The sequence below is a fragment of the Neolamprologus multifasciatus genome, chromosome 7 (genome assembly GCF_963576455.1).
Source record: "Neolamprologus multifasciatus chromosome 7, fNeoMul1.2, whole genome shotgun sequence".
Lineage (NCBI taxonomy): Eukaryota > Metazoa > Chordata > Actinopteri > Cichliformes > Cichlidae > Neolamprologus > Neolamprologus multifasciatus.
Window position 1 is genome coordinate 12,462,156 of NC_140445.1, and position 16,235 is coordinate 12,478,390.

General features: G+C 40.1%; 2 protein-coding genes across 3 annotated transcripts in view; one reads left to right on the plus strand and one right to left on the minus strand.

The window, feature by feature from the left end:
• pi4kaa (phosphatidylinositol 4-kinase, catalytic, alpha a) overlaps window positions 1-16,235 on the minus strand; it is a 58,314-nt gene that overhangs the window by 21,931 nt on the left and 20,148 nt on the right. For both annotated transcript variants that reach the window (XM_085167553.1, XM_085167555.1), the window contains exons 11-20: window positions 12,427-12,618; window positions 12,238-12,338; window positions 11,635-11,764; window positions 11,420-11,549; window positions 5,113-5,208; window positions 4,857-5,040; window positions 4,212-4,312; window positions 3,689-3,857; window positions 1,566-1,616; window positions 1,355-1,463 (exon numbers count right to left, since the gene is read on the minus strand). In XM_085167553.1, coding sequence (XP_085023679.1) covers window positions 1,355-1,463; window positions 1,566-1,616; window positions 3,689-3,857; window positions 4,212-4,312; window positions 4,857-5,040; window positions 5,113-5,208; window positions 11,420-11,549; window positions 11,635-11,764; window positions 12,238-12,338; window positions 12,427-12,618 — 1,263 coding nt within the window. The remainder of the gene's footprint in view (window positions 1-1,354; window positions 1,464-1,565; window positions 1,617-3,688; window positions 3,858-4,211; window positions 4,313-4,856; window positions 5,041-5,112; window positions 5,209-11,419; window positions 11,550-11,634; window positions 11,765-12,237; window positions 12,339-12,426; window positions 12,619-16,235) is intronic.
• On the plus strand, window positions 12,720-16,213 carry LOC146513865 (uncharacterized). Its single transcript, XM_085167638.1, has one exon. It carries the CDS (start codon window positions 13,692-13,694, stop codon window positions 15,108-15,110), a length of 1,419 nt encoding a protein of 472 aa, XP_085023764.1. The 5' UTR covers window positions 12,720-13,691; the 3' UTR covers window positions 15,111-16,213.

A 16,235-nucleotide genomic window follows, 5' to 3' on the forward strand; every position in this document is an offset into this window, starting at 1 on the left:
GAGAGCCTATTTATCCCATTTGTTATCTTTGCTGGCTCCTTGTTAATCCAGAATCAAATTAAAAATCCTCCTCCTCATATACAGGCCTTGATATACTACCTTTTCACTGCAATAGAGCACTAGGGTATCCTAGGGTATTTAAAAGTAAAATAAGAGGCAGAGACCTCAGCTCTCTATGGAACCAGCTTACAGTTTAGATATGGCAGACAGAAATCTTCTCTAGTTTTAAGTACTGTATATGCTTTAAAAAAAAAAAAGGGAACGTTTTAAGCTTATAGTTAGGGCTGGATCAGGTGAGTCTGAACATTCCCTTAGTTATGCTACAAAATGCCTAGGCTGCTAGCGGGTTCCCATTATGCAACAAGTGTTTCTTCTTCACTCACAGCTTTTCATTGTCTATGTGTATATAAACCACTTTGTGGAAGACAGCCAGAGTTCAATAGTAACTAATGATTAAATCTAGTGTGTCCTTTGTCCTATTTCTTTCCCCTCATCCCCAACTGTTCACAGCAGATGGCTGCCAATCCCTGAGCCTGGTTCTGCTGGAGGTTTCTTCCTGTTAAAAGGGAGTTTTCCATCCCACTGTTACCAAGTGCTTGCTCATAGAGGGTTGTCCGATTGTTCCGGCTTTCTCTCCATTATTGCAGGCTCTTTCCTTTACAATATAAAGTGCCTTGAGATGGGACAATCACCGCACCACTAGCACTGTTGCTTCACAGCAAGAAGGTCCTGTTTGATTCCACCTATCCTGGCCGGGGCCTTTCTGTGTGGAGTGTGCATGTTCCCTGTATTTGTGTGAGTTCTCTCCGGGTACTTCGGCTTCCTCCCACAGTCCAAAGACATGCAGTTAGTGGGGTTAGGTTAATTGGTAATTCTAAATTTCCCATTGGTATGAATGTGAATGTCCCTGGCCCTGACAAGGATAAACGGAAGAAAATGGATGAATGGATAAATAAAAATGAAATTAAATATATAAAGAATAAGGGGTGGATTAAGACTTTTGCACAGTACTACATTTAATCCTAAAAAGAAGCTACAGATATATGAATTCATTAAGGCTTTTATAATAAATTAAAGATAATGGTGATTCCAGGAATAAAAAAATGTTTGCTTGAAAATTTTCCCACAAATTCCCACTGCATTTCCTAATTTAAAACAGACTGATATGATGAGACTACTAAAATAAATGGGAGACAAAATAGTAAAACTGACATTTTACGGGACAAAGGATGTAAAACAGAAATAGAGCTACAAAAATTTCAGTTTGCTTTACTGTGATAAGACAAACTAAATTTTGATATTTCTGATATTTTTGTACACAACACAACAGAAAACAGAAATAAACAACTCCTACCTGAACCCTCCACAGCAAATCCCATGACTACGGAGTAGAGCCAGAAGTCTCTAAAGAGCTTCTGCAGGCGTGGCTTTGCCTCCTTGATTGGTGGTAGCCTCTTTGTCAGCTAAAAACAGAAGAAGAGGATAACAGACCTTTTAAAAGTGCTAGGTTTACACTGACTCTGAATTATCAAAGATTATATGATGAAAATACACAAATCACTTACCACTGCAATGACTGGAATAAGGACTCCAAGATTTCCAGCACTGCTTGATGCCTGGAGGTACAGAGCTCAATTAGCCACTTGAAAATAGACTACCACTTTATTTAATTAATGAGTTAACTTAGGGCTGCTCAATGAATCTAATTTTAATCACGATTACGATCTGGGCTTTCAACGATCATTAAAAATGACTGAGCCGATTATTAGGACCTCCCTTATGCTTTACTCTCGCGCTGCTCCGTGTGATAAATCGAGCGCACCTCTCTGCATTTCGAACACACGTCACAACAATTAAGAGGACCAGAGGGAAGCTCGGAAAGCTAAGCAGAAGTTATTTGGAGAGGAGAGTGACTGCCGTTGGTTGAAAAGAGAGGTAAAAAAAAAAAAAAAAACTTCAGTGGTGTGGAAACATTATGGGTTCGCGGAGTCAGACGTGGATCAAGTAGACACAGTGTGTAAACTTTGCTACAGTGTCGTAGCTGCACCACAGAGCAACACTGCAAAGTTCACTAAACATAGATGTTTACATTTTTCATTTATTTCTTATATTGCAAACATTTGCACTGTTATCAGTATTTGAACACTATTTTATATTATTTTTTAAAGTCATTATTCAATACATTGTTATTGTTAACCCTTTAAAGCCGGTCAGAGCAGCATGCTCCTTTTTGTGTAACTATTTTTAAATCCCTGTAGAACCTGAACCATGTAAGCTAGCGCAATAATTTTTTTTGCATATGAAACCAGAGGAGTTGTACTTACATCTTATGCCATCAGCTTGATCTAGGTCACGGTTTCCTTCCACATAAAGCTTTGCAAAGATTGCATAAAAAGCGCTTGCAGGAACAAAAACATAATATTCCAGAAACACGCTTTGCCGATCCGATCAGCTGTTTCTAACACTTCCCACATTGAAACAGATGTCAGCGCGAACTATCGCATGTCTGCCATTTCCTGCCCGAAACCAGAAGTGACGTCATTTTCGCGGAAAATGTAGTTTTTTACTTGTAGGCCTTAAAAGCCCATACTGGTGTTTTTATAAGTCATGTTTGACTTTATGCTTTTCTGAATAGTTTCTGGGATGCTTAGAACTCGAATTGCACTGCTGGAAATAGTTTATTTTGATGCGCATGCTGTTTTCTTTGCAAATTTGCATCATAGGATTGTTTTTTTGTTTTTCCTGCAGTATATAAAAATTGCTGTATCTCCAAAATAAAACTATGAAGACACTCAAAATAAATTTCCTGTTGTTGTAAACTATTTTTTGCAACTTTTTTGTATTTAAAGTTTTGAGGGATAAACCTCTTAAATTTCTCCAAGTAGAAATATATGTAAAAAACAAAAACGATTTTAAATTTTTTTGTAGTTTATTGCACTTTTTTGCAATTAATGTAGTTACTATGGATTTAACGCATACATATTAGTAAAATATGGGCTATAACAGTTGTATTGATGTATAGCAACTGGAAATGCTCCCACAAATGGCACTACAACATGTAAAAAAAATAATATAAGCTCTGGCGGACTTGGTTCTATAGTAGGTCTTAAAGGGTTAAATAAATATCGTCAAATAATCGAGATCTCAATTTCAGTGAAAATAATCGTGATGATCATTTTTGCCATAATCGAGCAGCCCTAAGTTAACTACATTAAATATTTTCTACACAAGCAAAAGTTTCAGTGTTTAACAAATTTATTAAACACCCTAGCATAAAAACAAACAAGAAACCTGTAAATTCCCATGCTAATAAAAATATTAAAATTTGAAAAATTTAATTTATGGAGCACTGTATAAACTATAAAGTCAGGGGGTTGGGATCTGAAGGAAACTAAATACAGTGTGACTTAACAGCTACTATATGCATCACCTATGTTTCCTGGCTCTAGCTACAGGAAAACTGTAAAAATCTGAATCATTTCCCAATTATAGTATGCTGTTATCTTATGAAAGCAGATTGCCAAGAAAATGAAGCAAAGCCATTTAAGGTAAAACTTCCTCTTGCATGTGTTGACTTCACTTGACTTGTTTGACCTTATACCTAACTACCCTATGTTGTTTTTAGTTCCACTTGTGTTGTTTTTCCTTCCCATTATACTGGAATGTGCAATGTGAGTGTGTGCCATACCTTCAGAGCTGGGCCCTTGTCTGAGGCCCTTTCACTGGCTCTCTTGCCCTCTAAACCCAGCTGAACAAAGAGTTCTAGCAGGTTGACTAGCAGCTCGTCAACCATATGCTCAGCCTGAAGGTTTGCTGCTATGTTACCCAGTGCATTTATAACAGCCAAGGAACAGTGTCTGCAGAAAGAGGAAGGAGCATTTATGTACGAGATAAGCAGTAGCACATGCGTTTCTGTAACAGCAGGGTATGGTTCACATTCAGGCTCCCATAAGAGAATTGATACAGTTTTTGCTTGCTGATGCTCAAGATGGAGAAAAAAACGAAAGAAAACTCAGCTGCATTGAAGCTTAAAATAAACATTTGAATGCTAACACAGGACTGTAGAGCAAGTGGCCAACACTTGCAGTGAAATGACAATAGTAAAGAAAAAAACATGACACCAATGTGAACAAGCAAAACCATAACACCAGGGGAAAAAAATGCCGTTTTAAGACTAAAATTCCTCATCTGCCCTATAAGGTGATTCTTACCTGTATCCGTGATCTTTGTAATCTTTGGTAGAGTAAACCATGGAGCTTGCCTTGACACTGATCTGCTGGAATAAATTCCAAACTTCCTGGTAGATGTATTGCTAAAGTGGAAGAAAAAGAGAAAAAAACCCACAAAGTTCCCCTTCAAAAATAAAGATTGCACTTTAAAAAGGTTAGATTTGGGTCTAATATCACTGCATATGTTGTCATATACTGTCCTTCCTCTGAAAAAGAAAGCATACCACAGAAGCTTGATTCCCTTGTATAACTCACAATTGTGCGTAAGTATTAAAAGGAACTGCACTGCAGTGGTTTAAATCATAGAGATTCCTATGATTCCAATTTCTTAATATAATTAGGAAGCCTTCTTCACATGCAAAAGTTAGTAATGGAGTTCCACAGGGTTCTGTGCTGGGAACCAAATCTGTTAACATCATACATGCTTCCCTTGGGCATTATTATTGTAAGACACTGCTATGCAGATGATACCCTAGTTTTGTTTAGCCATGTCTTACCCTACAATATAAAGTGCCTTGAAGCAACTGCTGTTATGAATTGGCACTTCATAAATAAAGTTGCATTCAATTGAATTACTCTAGAAGCTTGAAGTTCTAAGACACATGAAGTTTGAATATAAACACTCACATTCCCTGTGATGACCATACAGCCAAGTTGGTCTATGATGAGGACATCAAGCTGGGAGGGAGGCTGGCAGAACTTCTGCTGCAGAATCTGAAGGATGGGCTCCATTACTCGGGGGGTGTCCCGTAAGGCCACAGCAATGTGACCCAAAGCCCTGATTGTGTGGTCTGGAATCAAGTGAGCATCCCTGTGGGGCAATATCTTGGTTATTTTAACTTCACAAGTCAAGAGCAGAGTATAATTTCGGTGAGAGGCTTACTTGTCATTTTCCTGATAGATATAAAGACGATTAGACAGACTGGCGAGAAAAGCTTCAACAATGACATTATCCATAGTCAGGCCAGCTTTAAGGCACCTGAGAGCAGAAGGAAAGACTGGGAGTGAAGGCTTTGTTGACAATGACATGTACACGCAAGTGGGATGGGTTTCGTTCAGCAATGCCTTATATTAAGGGGAAGCACGTTGTACACCTGTGTGGATTCACAGTGGACATTTATCATTGTTGTGTTTTTTTTTTGTTTTTTTTTAACTCAATTTTTATTATAATTTACAACATTGTCAATGTTCACAAGTAGGACAGTTACAGGAACCGCAATACAGAAATGTAGATTAAAATAAGAACTGCAATTAGGAAGCACAAAACAAAACTGGAAAGCAAAACAAAACCCAAGCAAGCAAACAAACAAACAGACAAAAACAAGAAGAAAACAAAACAAAAACTTTATGTAATAGTAAATAACATGTAACAAATCTAGCCATTAATGAACAAAACGAAACAGACCTATGCTAAATTACTGAAATAGTAAAGCATGTATGGGTCGCCAACGCTCAGTAAACAATTCTCTCTGAATCCGCAGAGCATATGTTATTTCCTCCATCTGATAAATTTCTCTTACTTTATCAATCCACATATTATATGAAGGTGGGTCAAGATTCAGCCATTTAATAGTGATACACTTTAGTGCTGCTGTAAGCAAGATTCTTAAAATATACTTTTTATTGTTTCCCGCAAAACCATTTGGTATTACTCCTAAAATGGCTAGCTGTTGGTCTTTTGTTAATGGTTGCTGGAAAACTGTATTGAGAACTTTAAATATGTCATTCCAAAATGAGCAGAGTTTTGGGCATGACCAGAATATATGTGAGTGGGTTCCTAAATAAGTACCACAATTTCGCCAGCAGGTGTCAGGATATGTAGGCTTCATTTTGGCCATTATCTCCGGGGTTCTAAAATATCTCATGACCACCTTCCATTTAAATTCTCTCCACAGCCCAGAATTAGTCACAAGATGGGCTTCACCGAACACCTCTTCCCAGGTGTCCTCCGAGATTTGAGTGCCAGTCTCAGCTTCCCACCTTGCCTTAATATCCAAAGTTGCATTTGTATTGAAACTCAGAAATGCGTTATAGAAATTACCGATTAATTTCGGGGAGGAATTACTTTGAAATATTTTTAGAAATATTTCCTCAATGGATGAGGGCTCCAAAACTTGCCTCCATTCTTTATGTTTTGTCAAAAAGCTTCTTAGCTGCAGAAATCTAAAAAAGTCAGAAGAAGGAAGCCAAAACTGACCTCTCAACTGTTCAAATGAGCTCAGGTGCCCATTCCTCACAACATGACACAGTTTATGAAGCCCACTATTTGACCATGCTTTGAAGCCAGAGTCTTCCACAATAGGAGAAAAACCCTGCAGGGAGGAGAGGCTTGATAAAATTGAAATTTCTTTTGGAAGACCAAATGATTGTTTGATTCTACGCCAAATCTTTAGTGTGACCCTCGTCCATTCCCCCATATGCAAATTTTTAATTGAAATGTTAGAAAAAAGCAGGGATTCCAATGATCTTTCAACACATTGTCTTTTCAATGTTTAGCCACTGAGTTTCAGACAAATCCCGCACCCATACAGTCAGGGGTCTCATCTGAGCTGCCCAGAAATAATATTTCAGATTTGGAACAGCCAATCCCCCCTGCAGTTTTGACAGTTTTAATGTTTGGAACTTGATCCTTGGGCGTTTGCCTTGCCATATAAATTTGGAAAAAAGTTTATCTAAATTATCAAATGTAGAGTTGGGAATATTAATAGGCAGCATTTGGAAAAGGTATAGAAGTCTTGGCAATACATTCATACGTATACTCTCGATCCGACCCAAGAAAGACAGAGGCAGGACTGTCCATCTCTCTAAATCTTTTTTTATTTTTGCAACTATAACTTCATAATTTACTTTAAACAAGTCTGATAATGAGTGAGGAATCTGAATTCCTAAATACTTGATACCTTCGTTTGGCCATTTAAAGCCACATCGCTCCTTGAATGTTTGTGAAATGTTTCCTCCTAAATCCATTGCCAATGTTTTGTCAATATTAACTTTGTAACCAGAGAGGTAACCGTATGTACCAATAATTTCTTTTAAATGAGGTACACTGACTGCAGGATTTGAAATATATAAAAGTACATCGTCTGCATAGATGGACAATTTATGCTGTTCTCCATTAATTGAAAGGCCCTGAATTCCATGTTCATCTCTAATCAACTGCGCCAGAGGCTCAATACTTATATCGAACAGCAGGGGCGATAGTGGGCATCCTTGTCTACACCCACGTTCCAGTGGAAATCTGGCTGATATTGTTCCATTTACCCGTACAGCCGCCATTGGGTTGGAATAAAGAATCTGTATCCACTTAATTAAGTTTGGCCCAAATTTGAATCTTTCGAGTGTATGGCCCAAGTACTGCCAGGAAACCCTGTCGAACGCTTTTTGCGCATCAAGAGACAGAATCATTGTTTCTTCTTGTTTGGTCTTGTACAAGGACATTAAGTTCAACAATCTACGAACATTGTCCTCATAGTGCCTTCCTGCAATGAACCCTGTTTGATCTGGATTTATAACCTGTGTAATAATTTTACTAACTCTTTTGGCTAAAATCGTGGTGAGAATGCGCAAATCAGTATTAAGTAATGAGATTGGCCTGTATGATTGACAATTTGTGGGGTCCTTGCCCTCTTTATGGATTACGACAATTGTAGCATCATTCCAGGACGGCGCCATAGTCCCAGTCTCCAGAGCGCAGTGGTAAGCTTTCAGTAATAAGGGTGCGACTTTGTCCTTAAGTTTTTTATAGAATTCATTAATAAAACCATCAGGGCCAGGACTTTTTTTAGTTTTAAGGTTTGAAATCACCTGTATAATTTCTTGTTCTCGAATTGGTTCATCTAACTCCTTTGCTACAGATTCTGGCAGTGTTTTTAAATTGATCTTTTCTAAGAAATCAGATAGTGTATTGTCATTTTTACATGTATCTGAATTTTTATATAATGACTCGAAAAAATTGGCAAAGCAACTTGCAATTTGATTTGGTTTAGTAATTAGGGTTTGATCTGACTTCAACTTTTGGACCATATTACAAGTTTGCTGTTTCCTGAGTCTTATTGCCAGCAATCTACTAGCCCTACTGCCCTGTTCATAGTACTTTTGTTTAATGAATCTTAAATTGCCCTCAATTTTCTCGTTTATTAAACTATCAAGCTCACTACGTAACATTTTAAGATCGGAAAGCAAATTGGCTGTCTGTGCTTTTTTGTGTTGTTGCTCTAGGTATTTTATTTTGGCCTCCAATTCACGCCGCCTAGCCTCTTTTCTTTTTTTCCTGGCACTTGCAAATGATATTATGCGACCTCTAATGTATGCCTTGGCACAATCCCAGAGAGTTAAAGGCGATATCTCCGGAGTTGTGTTCAACTCCAAGTAAGTATTTAGTTCAGTATGTATGAACTCACAAAACTGGCTATCATTTAGGAGTGAGGCATTTAATCGCCAAAGTTTTAGTTTTGGTGTCAATCCTAAGTCCCATGAGAGTGATAACGGTGCATGGTCAGACAGTGTAATTGGTAAGATTTCAATATTGTCAATTCTATGCTCTTCTGTTTTAGAAGTAAAAAAGAAATCTATCCTGGAATAGGATGCATGTCTATGCGAGTAAAAAGTATAATCTCTGACTCTAGGAAACCTATTTCTCCAAACATCAATTAGTCCCAGTTCAGTTGTTAAATGTTTTAGAGCTTTGCTCATTTGCGATGCATGGCTTTTAGAACTTGGTTGTTTATCCAAATAAGGTGACAAGACACAATTAAAATCCCCTCCTAGCAATAAAACACCAGAACACTTTTGAAGTACTAGATTAGAAATTGTATGTATGAAATTTGGCTCATCCTCATTAGGGGCATAGATATTAATGAGGGAAACCAGTACTCCATCAATAGAGCCGTTGACCATAATGTACCTTCCATGTGGGTCTCTATATGTAGTGAGTGGGGTGAAGTTTATCTGTCTGTGTACTAGGATAGCCACACCTCTTCTCCTGCCAGACTTGTGAGACGAATAAAACACTTGTTGTGCCCATGACCTTTTTTGCTTGTCATGCTCAATATCAGATAAATGTGTCTCCTGCAAAAAAGCTATATGACAATTGAAACTTTTTAACTGGCCTAGAATTTTTTTCCTTTTAATGGGGCTGTGGAGGCCATTGACATTATAGCTTATGACTTTAAGCAAATCTATCTTGACTGTTTAGGGTTAAGTTTGAACGATATCTGGGAGGTACAAATAATTTTAAACTCCATAATGACCCAAAGTTTTGCTTAGCATAGGGCAATACAAAAAGAACCATCAAACCAACAAACCAGAAACTAATATATAAACTACATTGTACACGTTTTTTACCCATCAAAAGATCCCCGGGAGAACAAGGGACCTGAACAAGGGTAACAACAGCAGGACAGAAAGTCAAAGGGACCCCGAGTGCAGCTAACTCAAGTTTGGATGTCTTCATATGGAATGAGGAACTGAAGTTCGGGGAAAATTGCTGGGCGAGCAGTCTCAGTACCACTAATAAATCTCAGTACTGTCTGCTAAAACAATATTGGAACTCAGGCCCTGCACAACGTAGTAACGACCAGGCACAGTGATGTAGCTTACTGACATAGAAAACTCTGAGTTACCTTCCACCTTGGGACAGAAGATAAGACAGTTATAGATCACCATCTGCTGGAGAGAGTATATTTTCCTTGACATAATCCATGGCTTTGGCAGCATCCACAAACTCCTTTTCAACGTTGTTGTAAGAGACACGGAATCTGGCAGGGTAGAGGATGCCAAAGCGGACTCCCGGTCTATCGTGGAGTATCTTCCTCACGTCAGTGAAAGCCGCCCTGGCTTTCGCCACGCTGGCCGTGTAGTCGGGGAATATTGCGATTGGGTTTCCTTTGAAGTGTAGTTTTCCTCTGCGCGCTCTCCTGAGGATGTCCGCCGCGTCTCCTTCGCTGTTTAATTTAGCAATGATAGGGCGTGGAATATCCCCGGGTCTCCGTTGAGTCAGGCTACGATGAGATCTTTCCACACGGACTTCTCTGTCAAGCTGAAACACCTCTTTGAGGAGCGCAGAGACCGCCGCCGGAGAGCTGGAACCCTGAGTTTCAGTCACACCGATAATTCGGATGTTTCCCCTTCTCATACGTCCCTCGAGGTCTTCACATTTGTGTTTAAGGTCTTTCACCTCTTTTGTGAGGGACTCCATCGTGTCTTGTACGGCCACCATTTCGTCAGACCAATTCGTCAGACCCGCTTCGACAGATTTTACGTTAGCTCTCACCTGGTCCAGCTCGGCTCGAATAGCGGTTGTGTTGCTATTGATTTCTGCCTTCACGTCTTGGATATCCCTTTTCAACGAGTCAAAGCTGTCAGCCAGAGCAGACCTGACTTCCTGCTGGATGATGGCGGCGATATCTTGTCGCAAGGAGGCAAGAATATCCGTCTTGAGGTCTGCCACATCCATTTTAGCTATCGGTGCCGACTTCGATGTTTGGCTAGCGGTGTTGTCACAACTTTTGCCCGCGGCTGCACTGGTCTTAGCTGTCGACGAAGCCTCGTATTTGTATTTCTGCAGATTTGCCGCCATAAAAGCGACTTTCTTGGATTTATATCCGTAGGAACTTTGTTTAAAAGTTTAAGATTGTCTTTAAAAGCAGATTGGTAACTTAAGTGCCTATTTTTGATGCAAATTAAGCTGGAATGTGCAGAGGCTCTGAAGTAAGCGTGTTCACTCCATCGCGCTCGCTAGCGCCCCCCCCCCTCCCCCCTTTATCATTGTTTTTAAACACACTTTCATCTCTTTGTATGTTATAACTTCAGAGTTTTCCACAGCTTGCTGACAGACCAACAACAGCACAAGCAAAAATAGCCCACATACTGGTCTTGATGCATGCTCAATAATCCAGAATCAACTTTTAGAGAGCACACATACTGGTTATAACACATATTTTTAGCACTACCCACATTTAACAAAAGAGATGCTCTCTGCAGATAGACAAGGAGTCTGCAGGTTCTGTGGTATGCCGATGCACTACAACTGCTGAACCATTATTTCTCCTTCATAAAAACTCTGTGGGAGTAAATTGGATCTTAAACGGTTCTTTTTATGAAGACTTCTGTGAACCTGTTATTTATACTGTTTTCTTGCAAACTGGAAAATGGAAAGCTCCAGTGCCTAATGTACCTGTGGGGGAACTCACCTGCAGATGTTATCAATGGAGATGTCCCGAAGCTGCTCATACATGGAGGGCTGGCTCTTCTTGTTCGAATGGGTGCTGAGTGTTGACTGGGAATGTTCATTGGTCACATGAATCTTTATTTCACTACCACCTTAAACAAAATCATAATCTTGTAAGAACACATTAAACTGGAAGGAACACGGTTGGCTGGCTGTTAGTGGTGGAGCATGAGTTACCTGGGGTGTACTGGCTGTGATATTTGTACAACTTCACCAAAACAGGAGAGGGCACCACCAAGAAGTCTCTCAGGGATGTGGTAACAGAATGGGCCACCACTGGAAAGCGTTCACACAGACGACCCAACCCCTGAACACAAAAAGTATTTCTAAATGTGCATTTGTAATAATAATATTTGCATTCCTCCTCATTCCTCCTTTACAGCTATTTACTGTGAAGAAAGCAGGAGAAACATTCCAACAGGACAGCCACACTAGATGTTACTTTAAAGCTTTTAATTTCTGATTTGATACAATCTGTGATTACCTAAAGCATCAGTGATAACCCAGAAAATCAAGTACCACTAGGTTTCAGAAATTTGTCATCAACACCAAACTACTGATCGTTATAGCTCTAATGTGAGCATCCTAGCCCGATTTCAGCATTGTCAAAATTCTCCTGCTATATCTCAGAAGTATAAACCATACTGATTGGCTTGAAAAAAAAGAAAAGAAAAGGAAGACAGCACTAATCTGTCAAAGAGAAACAAAATCTTAACAGGACACAACACTTTTCTACTCCTGCTCCCACATCATTTTCTTCCCTCTCTGGTAGTTCTTTACCTGTAAGCAGCAAATGAGTAGGGGCATGTGAGCAATGATGACTTTACTGGATGTCTTTGATTGCAGTTTCTCTGAGAGTTTGGTGCAAAGATTCTCAGCTCCTGGCAAACAAACAAAAAAAGGTTTACAATGAAGATTACCGAGACTGATTACTCACTGTTGGACTAAGATACAGGAAGCAAGACTTACCCTGCTCCTCAGTAACAGCCCACACCATGAGGTCCACACAGGCGGCATTAGCCTGACAGCGCAGTTTGAGTGGGCTCAGTTCACTCTGGAGGTACTCAACATCATGAAGAATCCTTTGCAGCTCTGACTGGCTGCTGCTAAACTGCTCCAGTACAAAGTCATGAACCTCCTTCACATAGTCTGTCTGAAGTTCTGACAGAAAACAAATTATGTTTGTATTATTATTATTATTATTATAGAGATATTAAGGAAGGAGAAATTGTGATTTTGTTATTGAATAATATAAAAAGCACTTATTGTAAAATCCAGTGTTAAAAAAATACTTAATTTTAACAACTCCAAAATCAGCTAAAGCTATCACCAGAACATAATGAAAAGTCTCCTATTTTCGAAAGCAGCAGTACTTTCATCTAACTCCATTTTGAACCATGTTACGGTCGCTGACCTTTAGTGGCTCTCCCTCTGTGAGAGAGTTTTCTTTTCTCCTTTTCCTGTGTTACAGGTCTGCCAGTGAGCAAATCATCCAGATTGTGCTGTGAGCTAGAGTGGTTTGGGCAGCAGGCTTTAGTGTGTGTGTGTGTGAGAGAGAGAGAGAACTTAAACTCTGTGTAACTTTGGTTTTCTTTCTTTTATTGTGAGCTAAGGTGTAAATGGTAAATGGTAAATGGACTGGTTCTTATATAGCGCTTTTCTACTCTTTCTGAGCACTCAAAGCGCTGTACACAACTTGTACATTCACCCATTCACACCCATTCGCACAAGCACATTTTTCTAAGTGCTTTCTAAGTAACATTCACACACATTCATACTCCGATGGATGCATCGGAGAGCAATTTGGGGTTAGTATCTTGCCCAAGGATATTTGGCATGCAGACTGGGGAAGCCAGGGATCGAACCACCAACCTTCCGATCAGTAGATGACCTGCTCTACCACCTGAGCTACAGCCACTCTGCCTTTACTGTGTTAATTGGTTCATCATACTTACTTCAGTAGTTTTCTGCAATAAATCATGTTTAATGACATCTATTTTCCAGTAATTTTTCTTTTTCACTTTGTGTTACCCCCCACCCCCACCCCAGTCAACAGTTTGTTTTTAAGTGGGGCGTAACATAAGTGGGGGCTCGTCCGGGATTAATTTTAAATATGGCAGTTTAGCCTGGGTGATTTTATAGCTCGTCCATTATAGCTAGACCAGCTTGATGCATGTAGGAAGGAGGATTTATGTGCTGTTGCCGCGCATTATGAAATCTCTGTGGCTAAGTCCATGAAGAAAAGCGAGTTAAAGGCTCTTGTTGTCAGTGGGTTGGTTGGTAAAGGTGTGTTCCCTTTAGACGTGGACTCTAAGGATGCCGTGACAGTCCTCGAAACCTCTGATCAGCCTGAGGTTTGTGCTGAGGAGGGGGCGGGGACACCTACTGTGGTCAAACCAGGTGGGATAAAGCCACCGGCCTCTCTTCCACGGTTTGAGCCCTTCTCTGTCGAATCCAGTAATCCCAGTGTTGGTGCACGCTTAAAGGTATGTTTGGCTCGTCTTGAACTTGAAGCCAAAGAAAGAGAATGTAAGGATGAGCTTGAGTTCAAGCTAAAGTGTTGGCAGCTAGAAGCTAAGATATCTGTTAGGTTGCGTCAGCTGGAGTTGCAAGCTAACAAATTGTCTCCTGAGCCTTCTGTTCCACCTTCAGTGAAGGATGAAGATAACATTAGTAATCCTTCCGATAATTCTCCCCCTGCTCCTGCACCTCCAACATTTGATGTAGGAAAAAATATTGCCCTGGTTCCACTATTCAGGGAGACTGAGGTGGAGGCCTATTTTAATGCATTTGAGCGCATTGCTGTGGCTTTACATTGGCCCAAGGAGGTTTGGTCCCTTTTGCTTCAGTGCAAATTAATTGGTAAAGCACAGGAAGTATGCGCAGCTCTCACTATTGAGGACAGTCTTGTGTATGACAATGTCAAAAGTGCTATACTCAAAGCCTATGAGTTGGTGCCTGAAGCTTACAGGCAGCGTTTCAGGACCCTGAGGAAATCCACTGCTCAAACATTTCTTGAGTTCGCAAGGGAAAAAGGGATACTATTTGATAGGTGGTGTCAAGTTTCAGAGTTTAACGCACTGTGTGAACTGCTATTGTTGGAGGAATTCAAAAACTGTGTTCCTGAGCGTACAGTGCTGTACCTGAATGAACAAAAAGTTGCCACTTTGCAAGAGGCAGCTGTCCTGGCAGAAGAATTCGCTTTGACGCACAAAAGCGTGTTTGTGGGTAAATCTGAATCACCCTATCATGAACAAATGAAAAAGGATACAAAGCCACACCCTCAACAACCTAGGGGTTCCTCGGGTTCCAAGTCTGATAGACAGTGTTTTTACTGTAACAAAGTGGGGCATATAGTTTCTGAGTGTCTGGCTCTTAAACGTAAACAGGTGCCCCATCAATTAAAACAAGCTAAAGGGGTTGGCCTAGTCAAGTCGCTAAACTCCCCTTCTCATGTGACCACGAGTGAACCTGATAAGTGTTTTAAACCCTTCATTTTTGATGGTTTTGTCTCCTTAACAGGGTTTTCTGGAGATCAGAAGCTTGTGAGAATACTGAGGGACACAGGTGGCTCACAATCATTTCTGTTGGCCGATGACTCATCACTGACTTACCAGTCAGTGATGAGTCATCCTGTAACACAAGTACAATAGTGCAAGGTATTGGGATAGCCTATATACCGGCACCGTTACATTGTGTTCATGTGCAGTCAAAGTAAGCCTCTGGTTTCTTCAAGGTTGCGATGAGAAACTCATTTCCTATTCAGGGTGTTGAGTTTATAATGGGAAATGATATTGCTGGGGACAAGGTACTCCCTGTTCCTGAAGTGGTGGATAAACCCAGATGTATCCCAGAAGAGGATGAGCTGTTGAAATCCCACCCTGATGTGTTTTCTATCAGTGTTCTTACCAGGTCGCAAGCTCGTAAGCTGGAGGAAGTGAACTTAAGTGAGACTGTTCTTGGATCTGTTCTAACTGAGGACAGAGAGCCGGCTGCTAGCCCTTCTAAATCAGAACTCGATGAACAGGGTCTGACTACGCTGTCTGAGGTTCTTCCTTTGCTAGTCTCACGTGAGTGTTTGAGCCATGCTCAGGAAAAGGACGAATCACTTGCTAAGTGTTTTAAAGAGGTAAGCGAGATAATAAACAATAAAAAGGCACACAGTCTCACTACTCACCAATGCACAGCCTCCTCCCTCCAACTCTTCCATAGACTCTAATGTTAAAATGGCTCAGAAAGCTCATTTGAAAATCAGAAGTACAGGCTGTCTTTACACTGTCACCACGTCCATATAATAAACTCCACAGGCATGAAAACTGAGAATTCAGTAGACTAGACATTGCTGCCGCTCACGGTGAAAGAATTTTGTCAATACGACATGTACTTTTCATTTGTTTCGGGTTGATGTTTCTGTTCATTTTAAGCAGCAGAAGTGAGGTACATGTCTGTGTGCGTGTGTATGGAGCTATTGGGTGCAGTCACTATAGCAACCAGGCTCACACCTGCCTGCTTAATGAGCTCTCTCTCACTCTGCCAAGATTCATCTTAAACACTATAATTTACATTTAAAACATTTTCAGCTATTTTCCAACTTCTTCTGTGTAAACGTCAGGTTTTAGCAGTTCAGCGCTTTTGTTTTCAGGTTAGAAATTCTGGTTTTTTCATCTCATTCAAAATTTTTAACTTAAATTCAGCAATTAATTCATTTCAGTGCATACATTCAAATTCAAGCATTCACACTGCAGTTTCTTCAGAAAATGCACTTTCTAGTGATTAAT

What these genes read in the sequence shown, in the direction of transcription:
- LOC146513865 (XM_085167638.1), top strand. Translation starts at nt 13,692, where the DNA reads ATGAAGAAAAGCGAGTTAAAGGCTCTTGTTGTCAGTGGGTTGGTTGGT.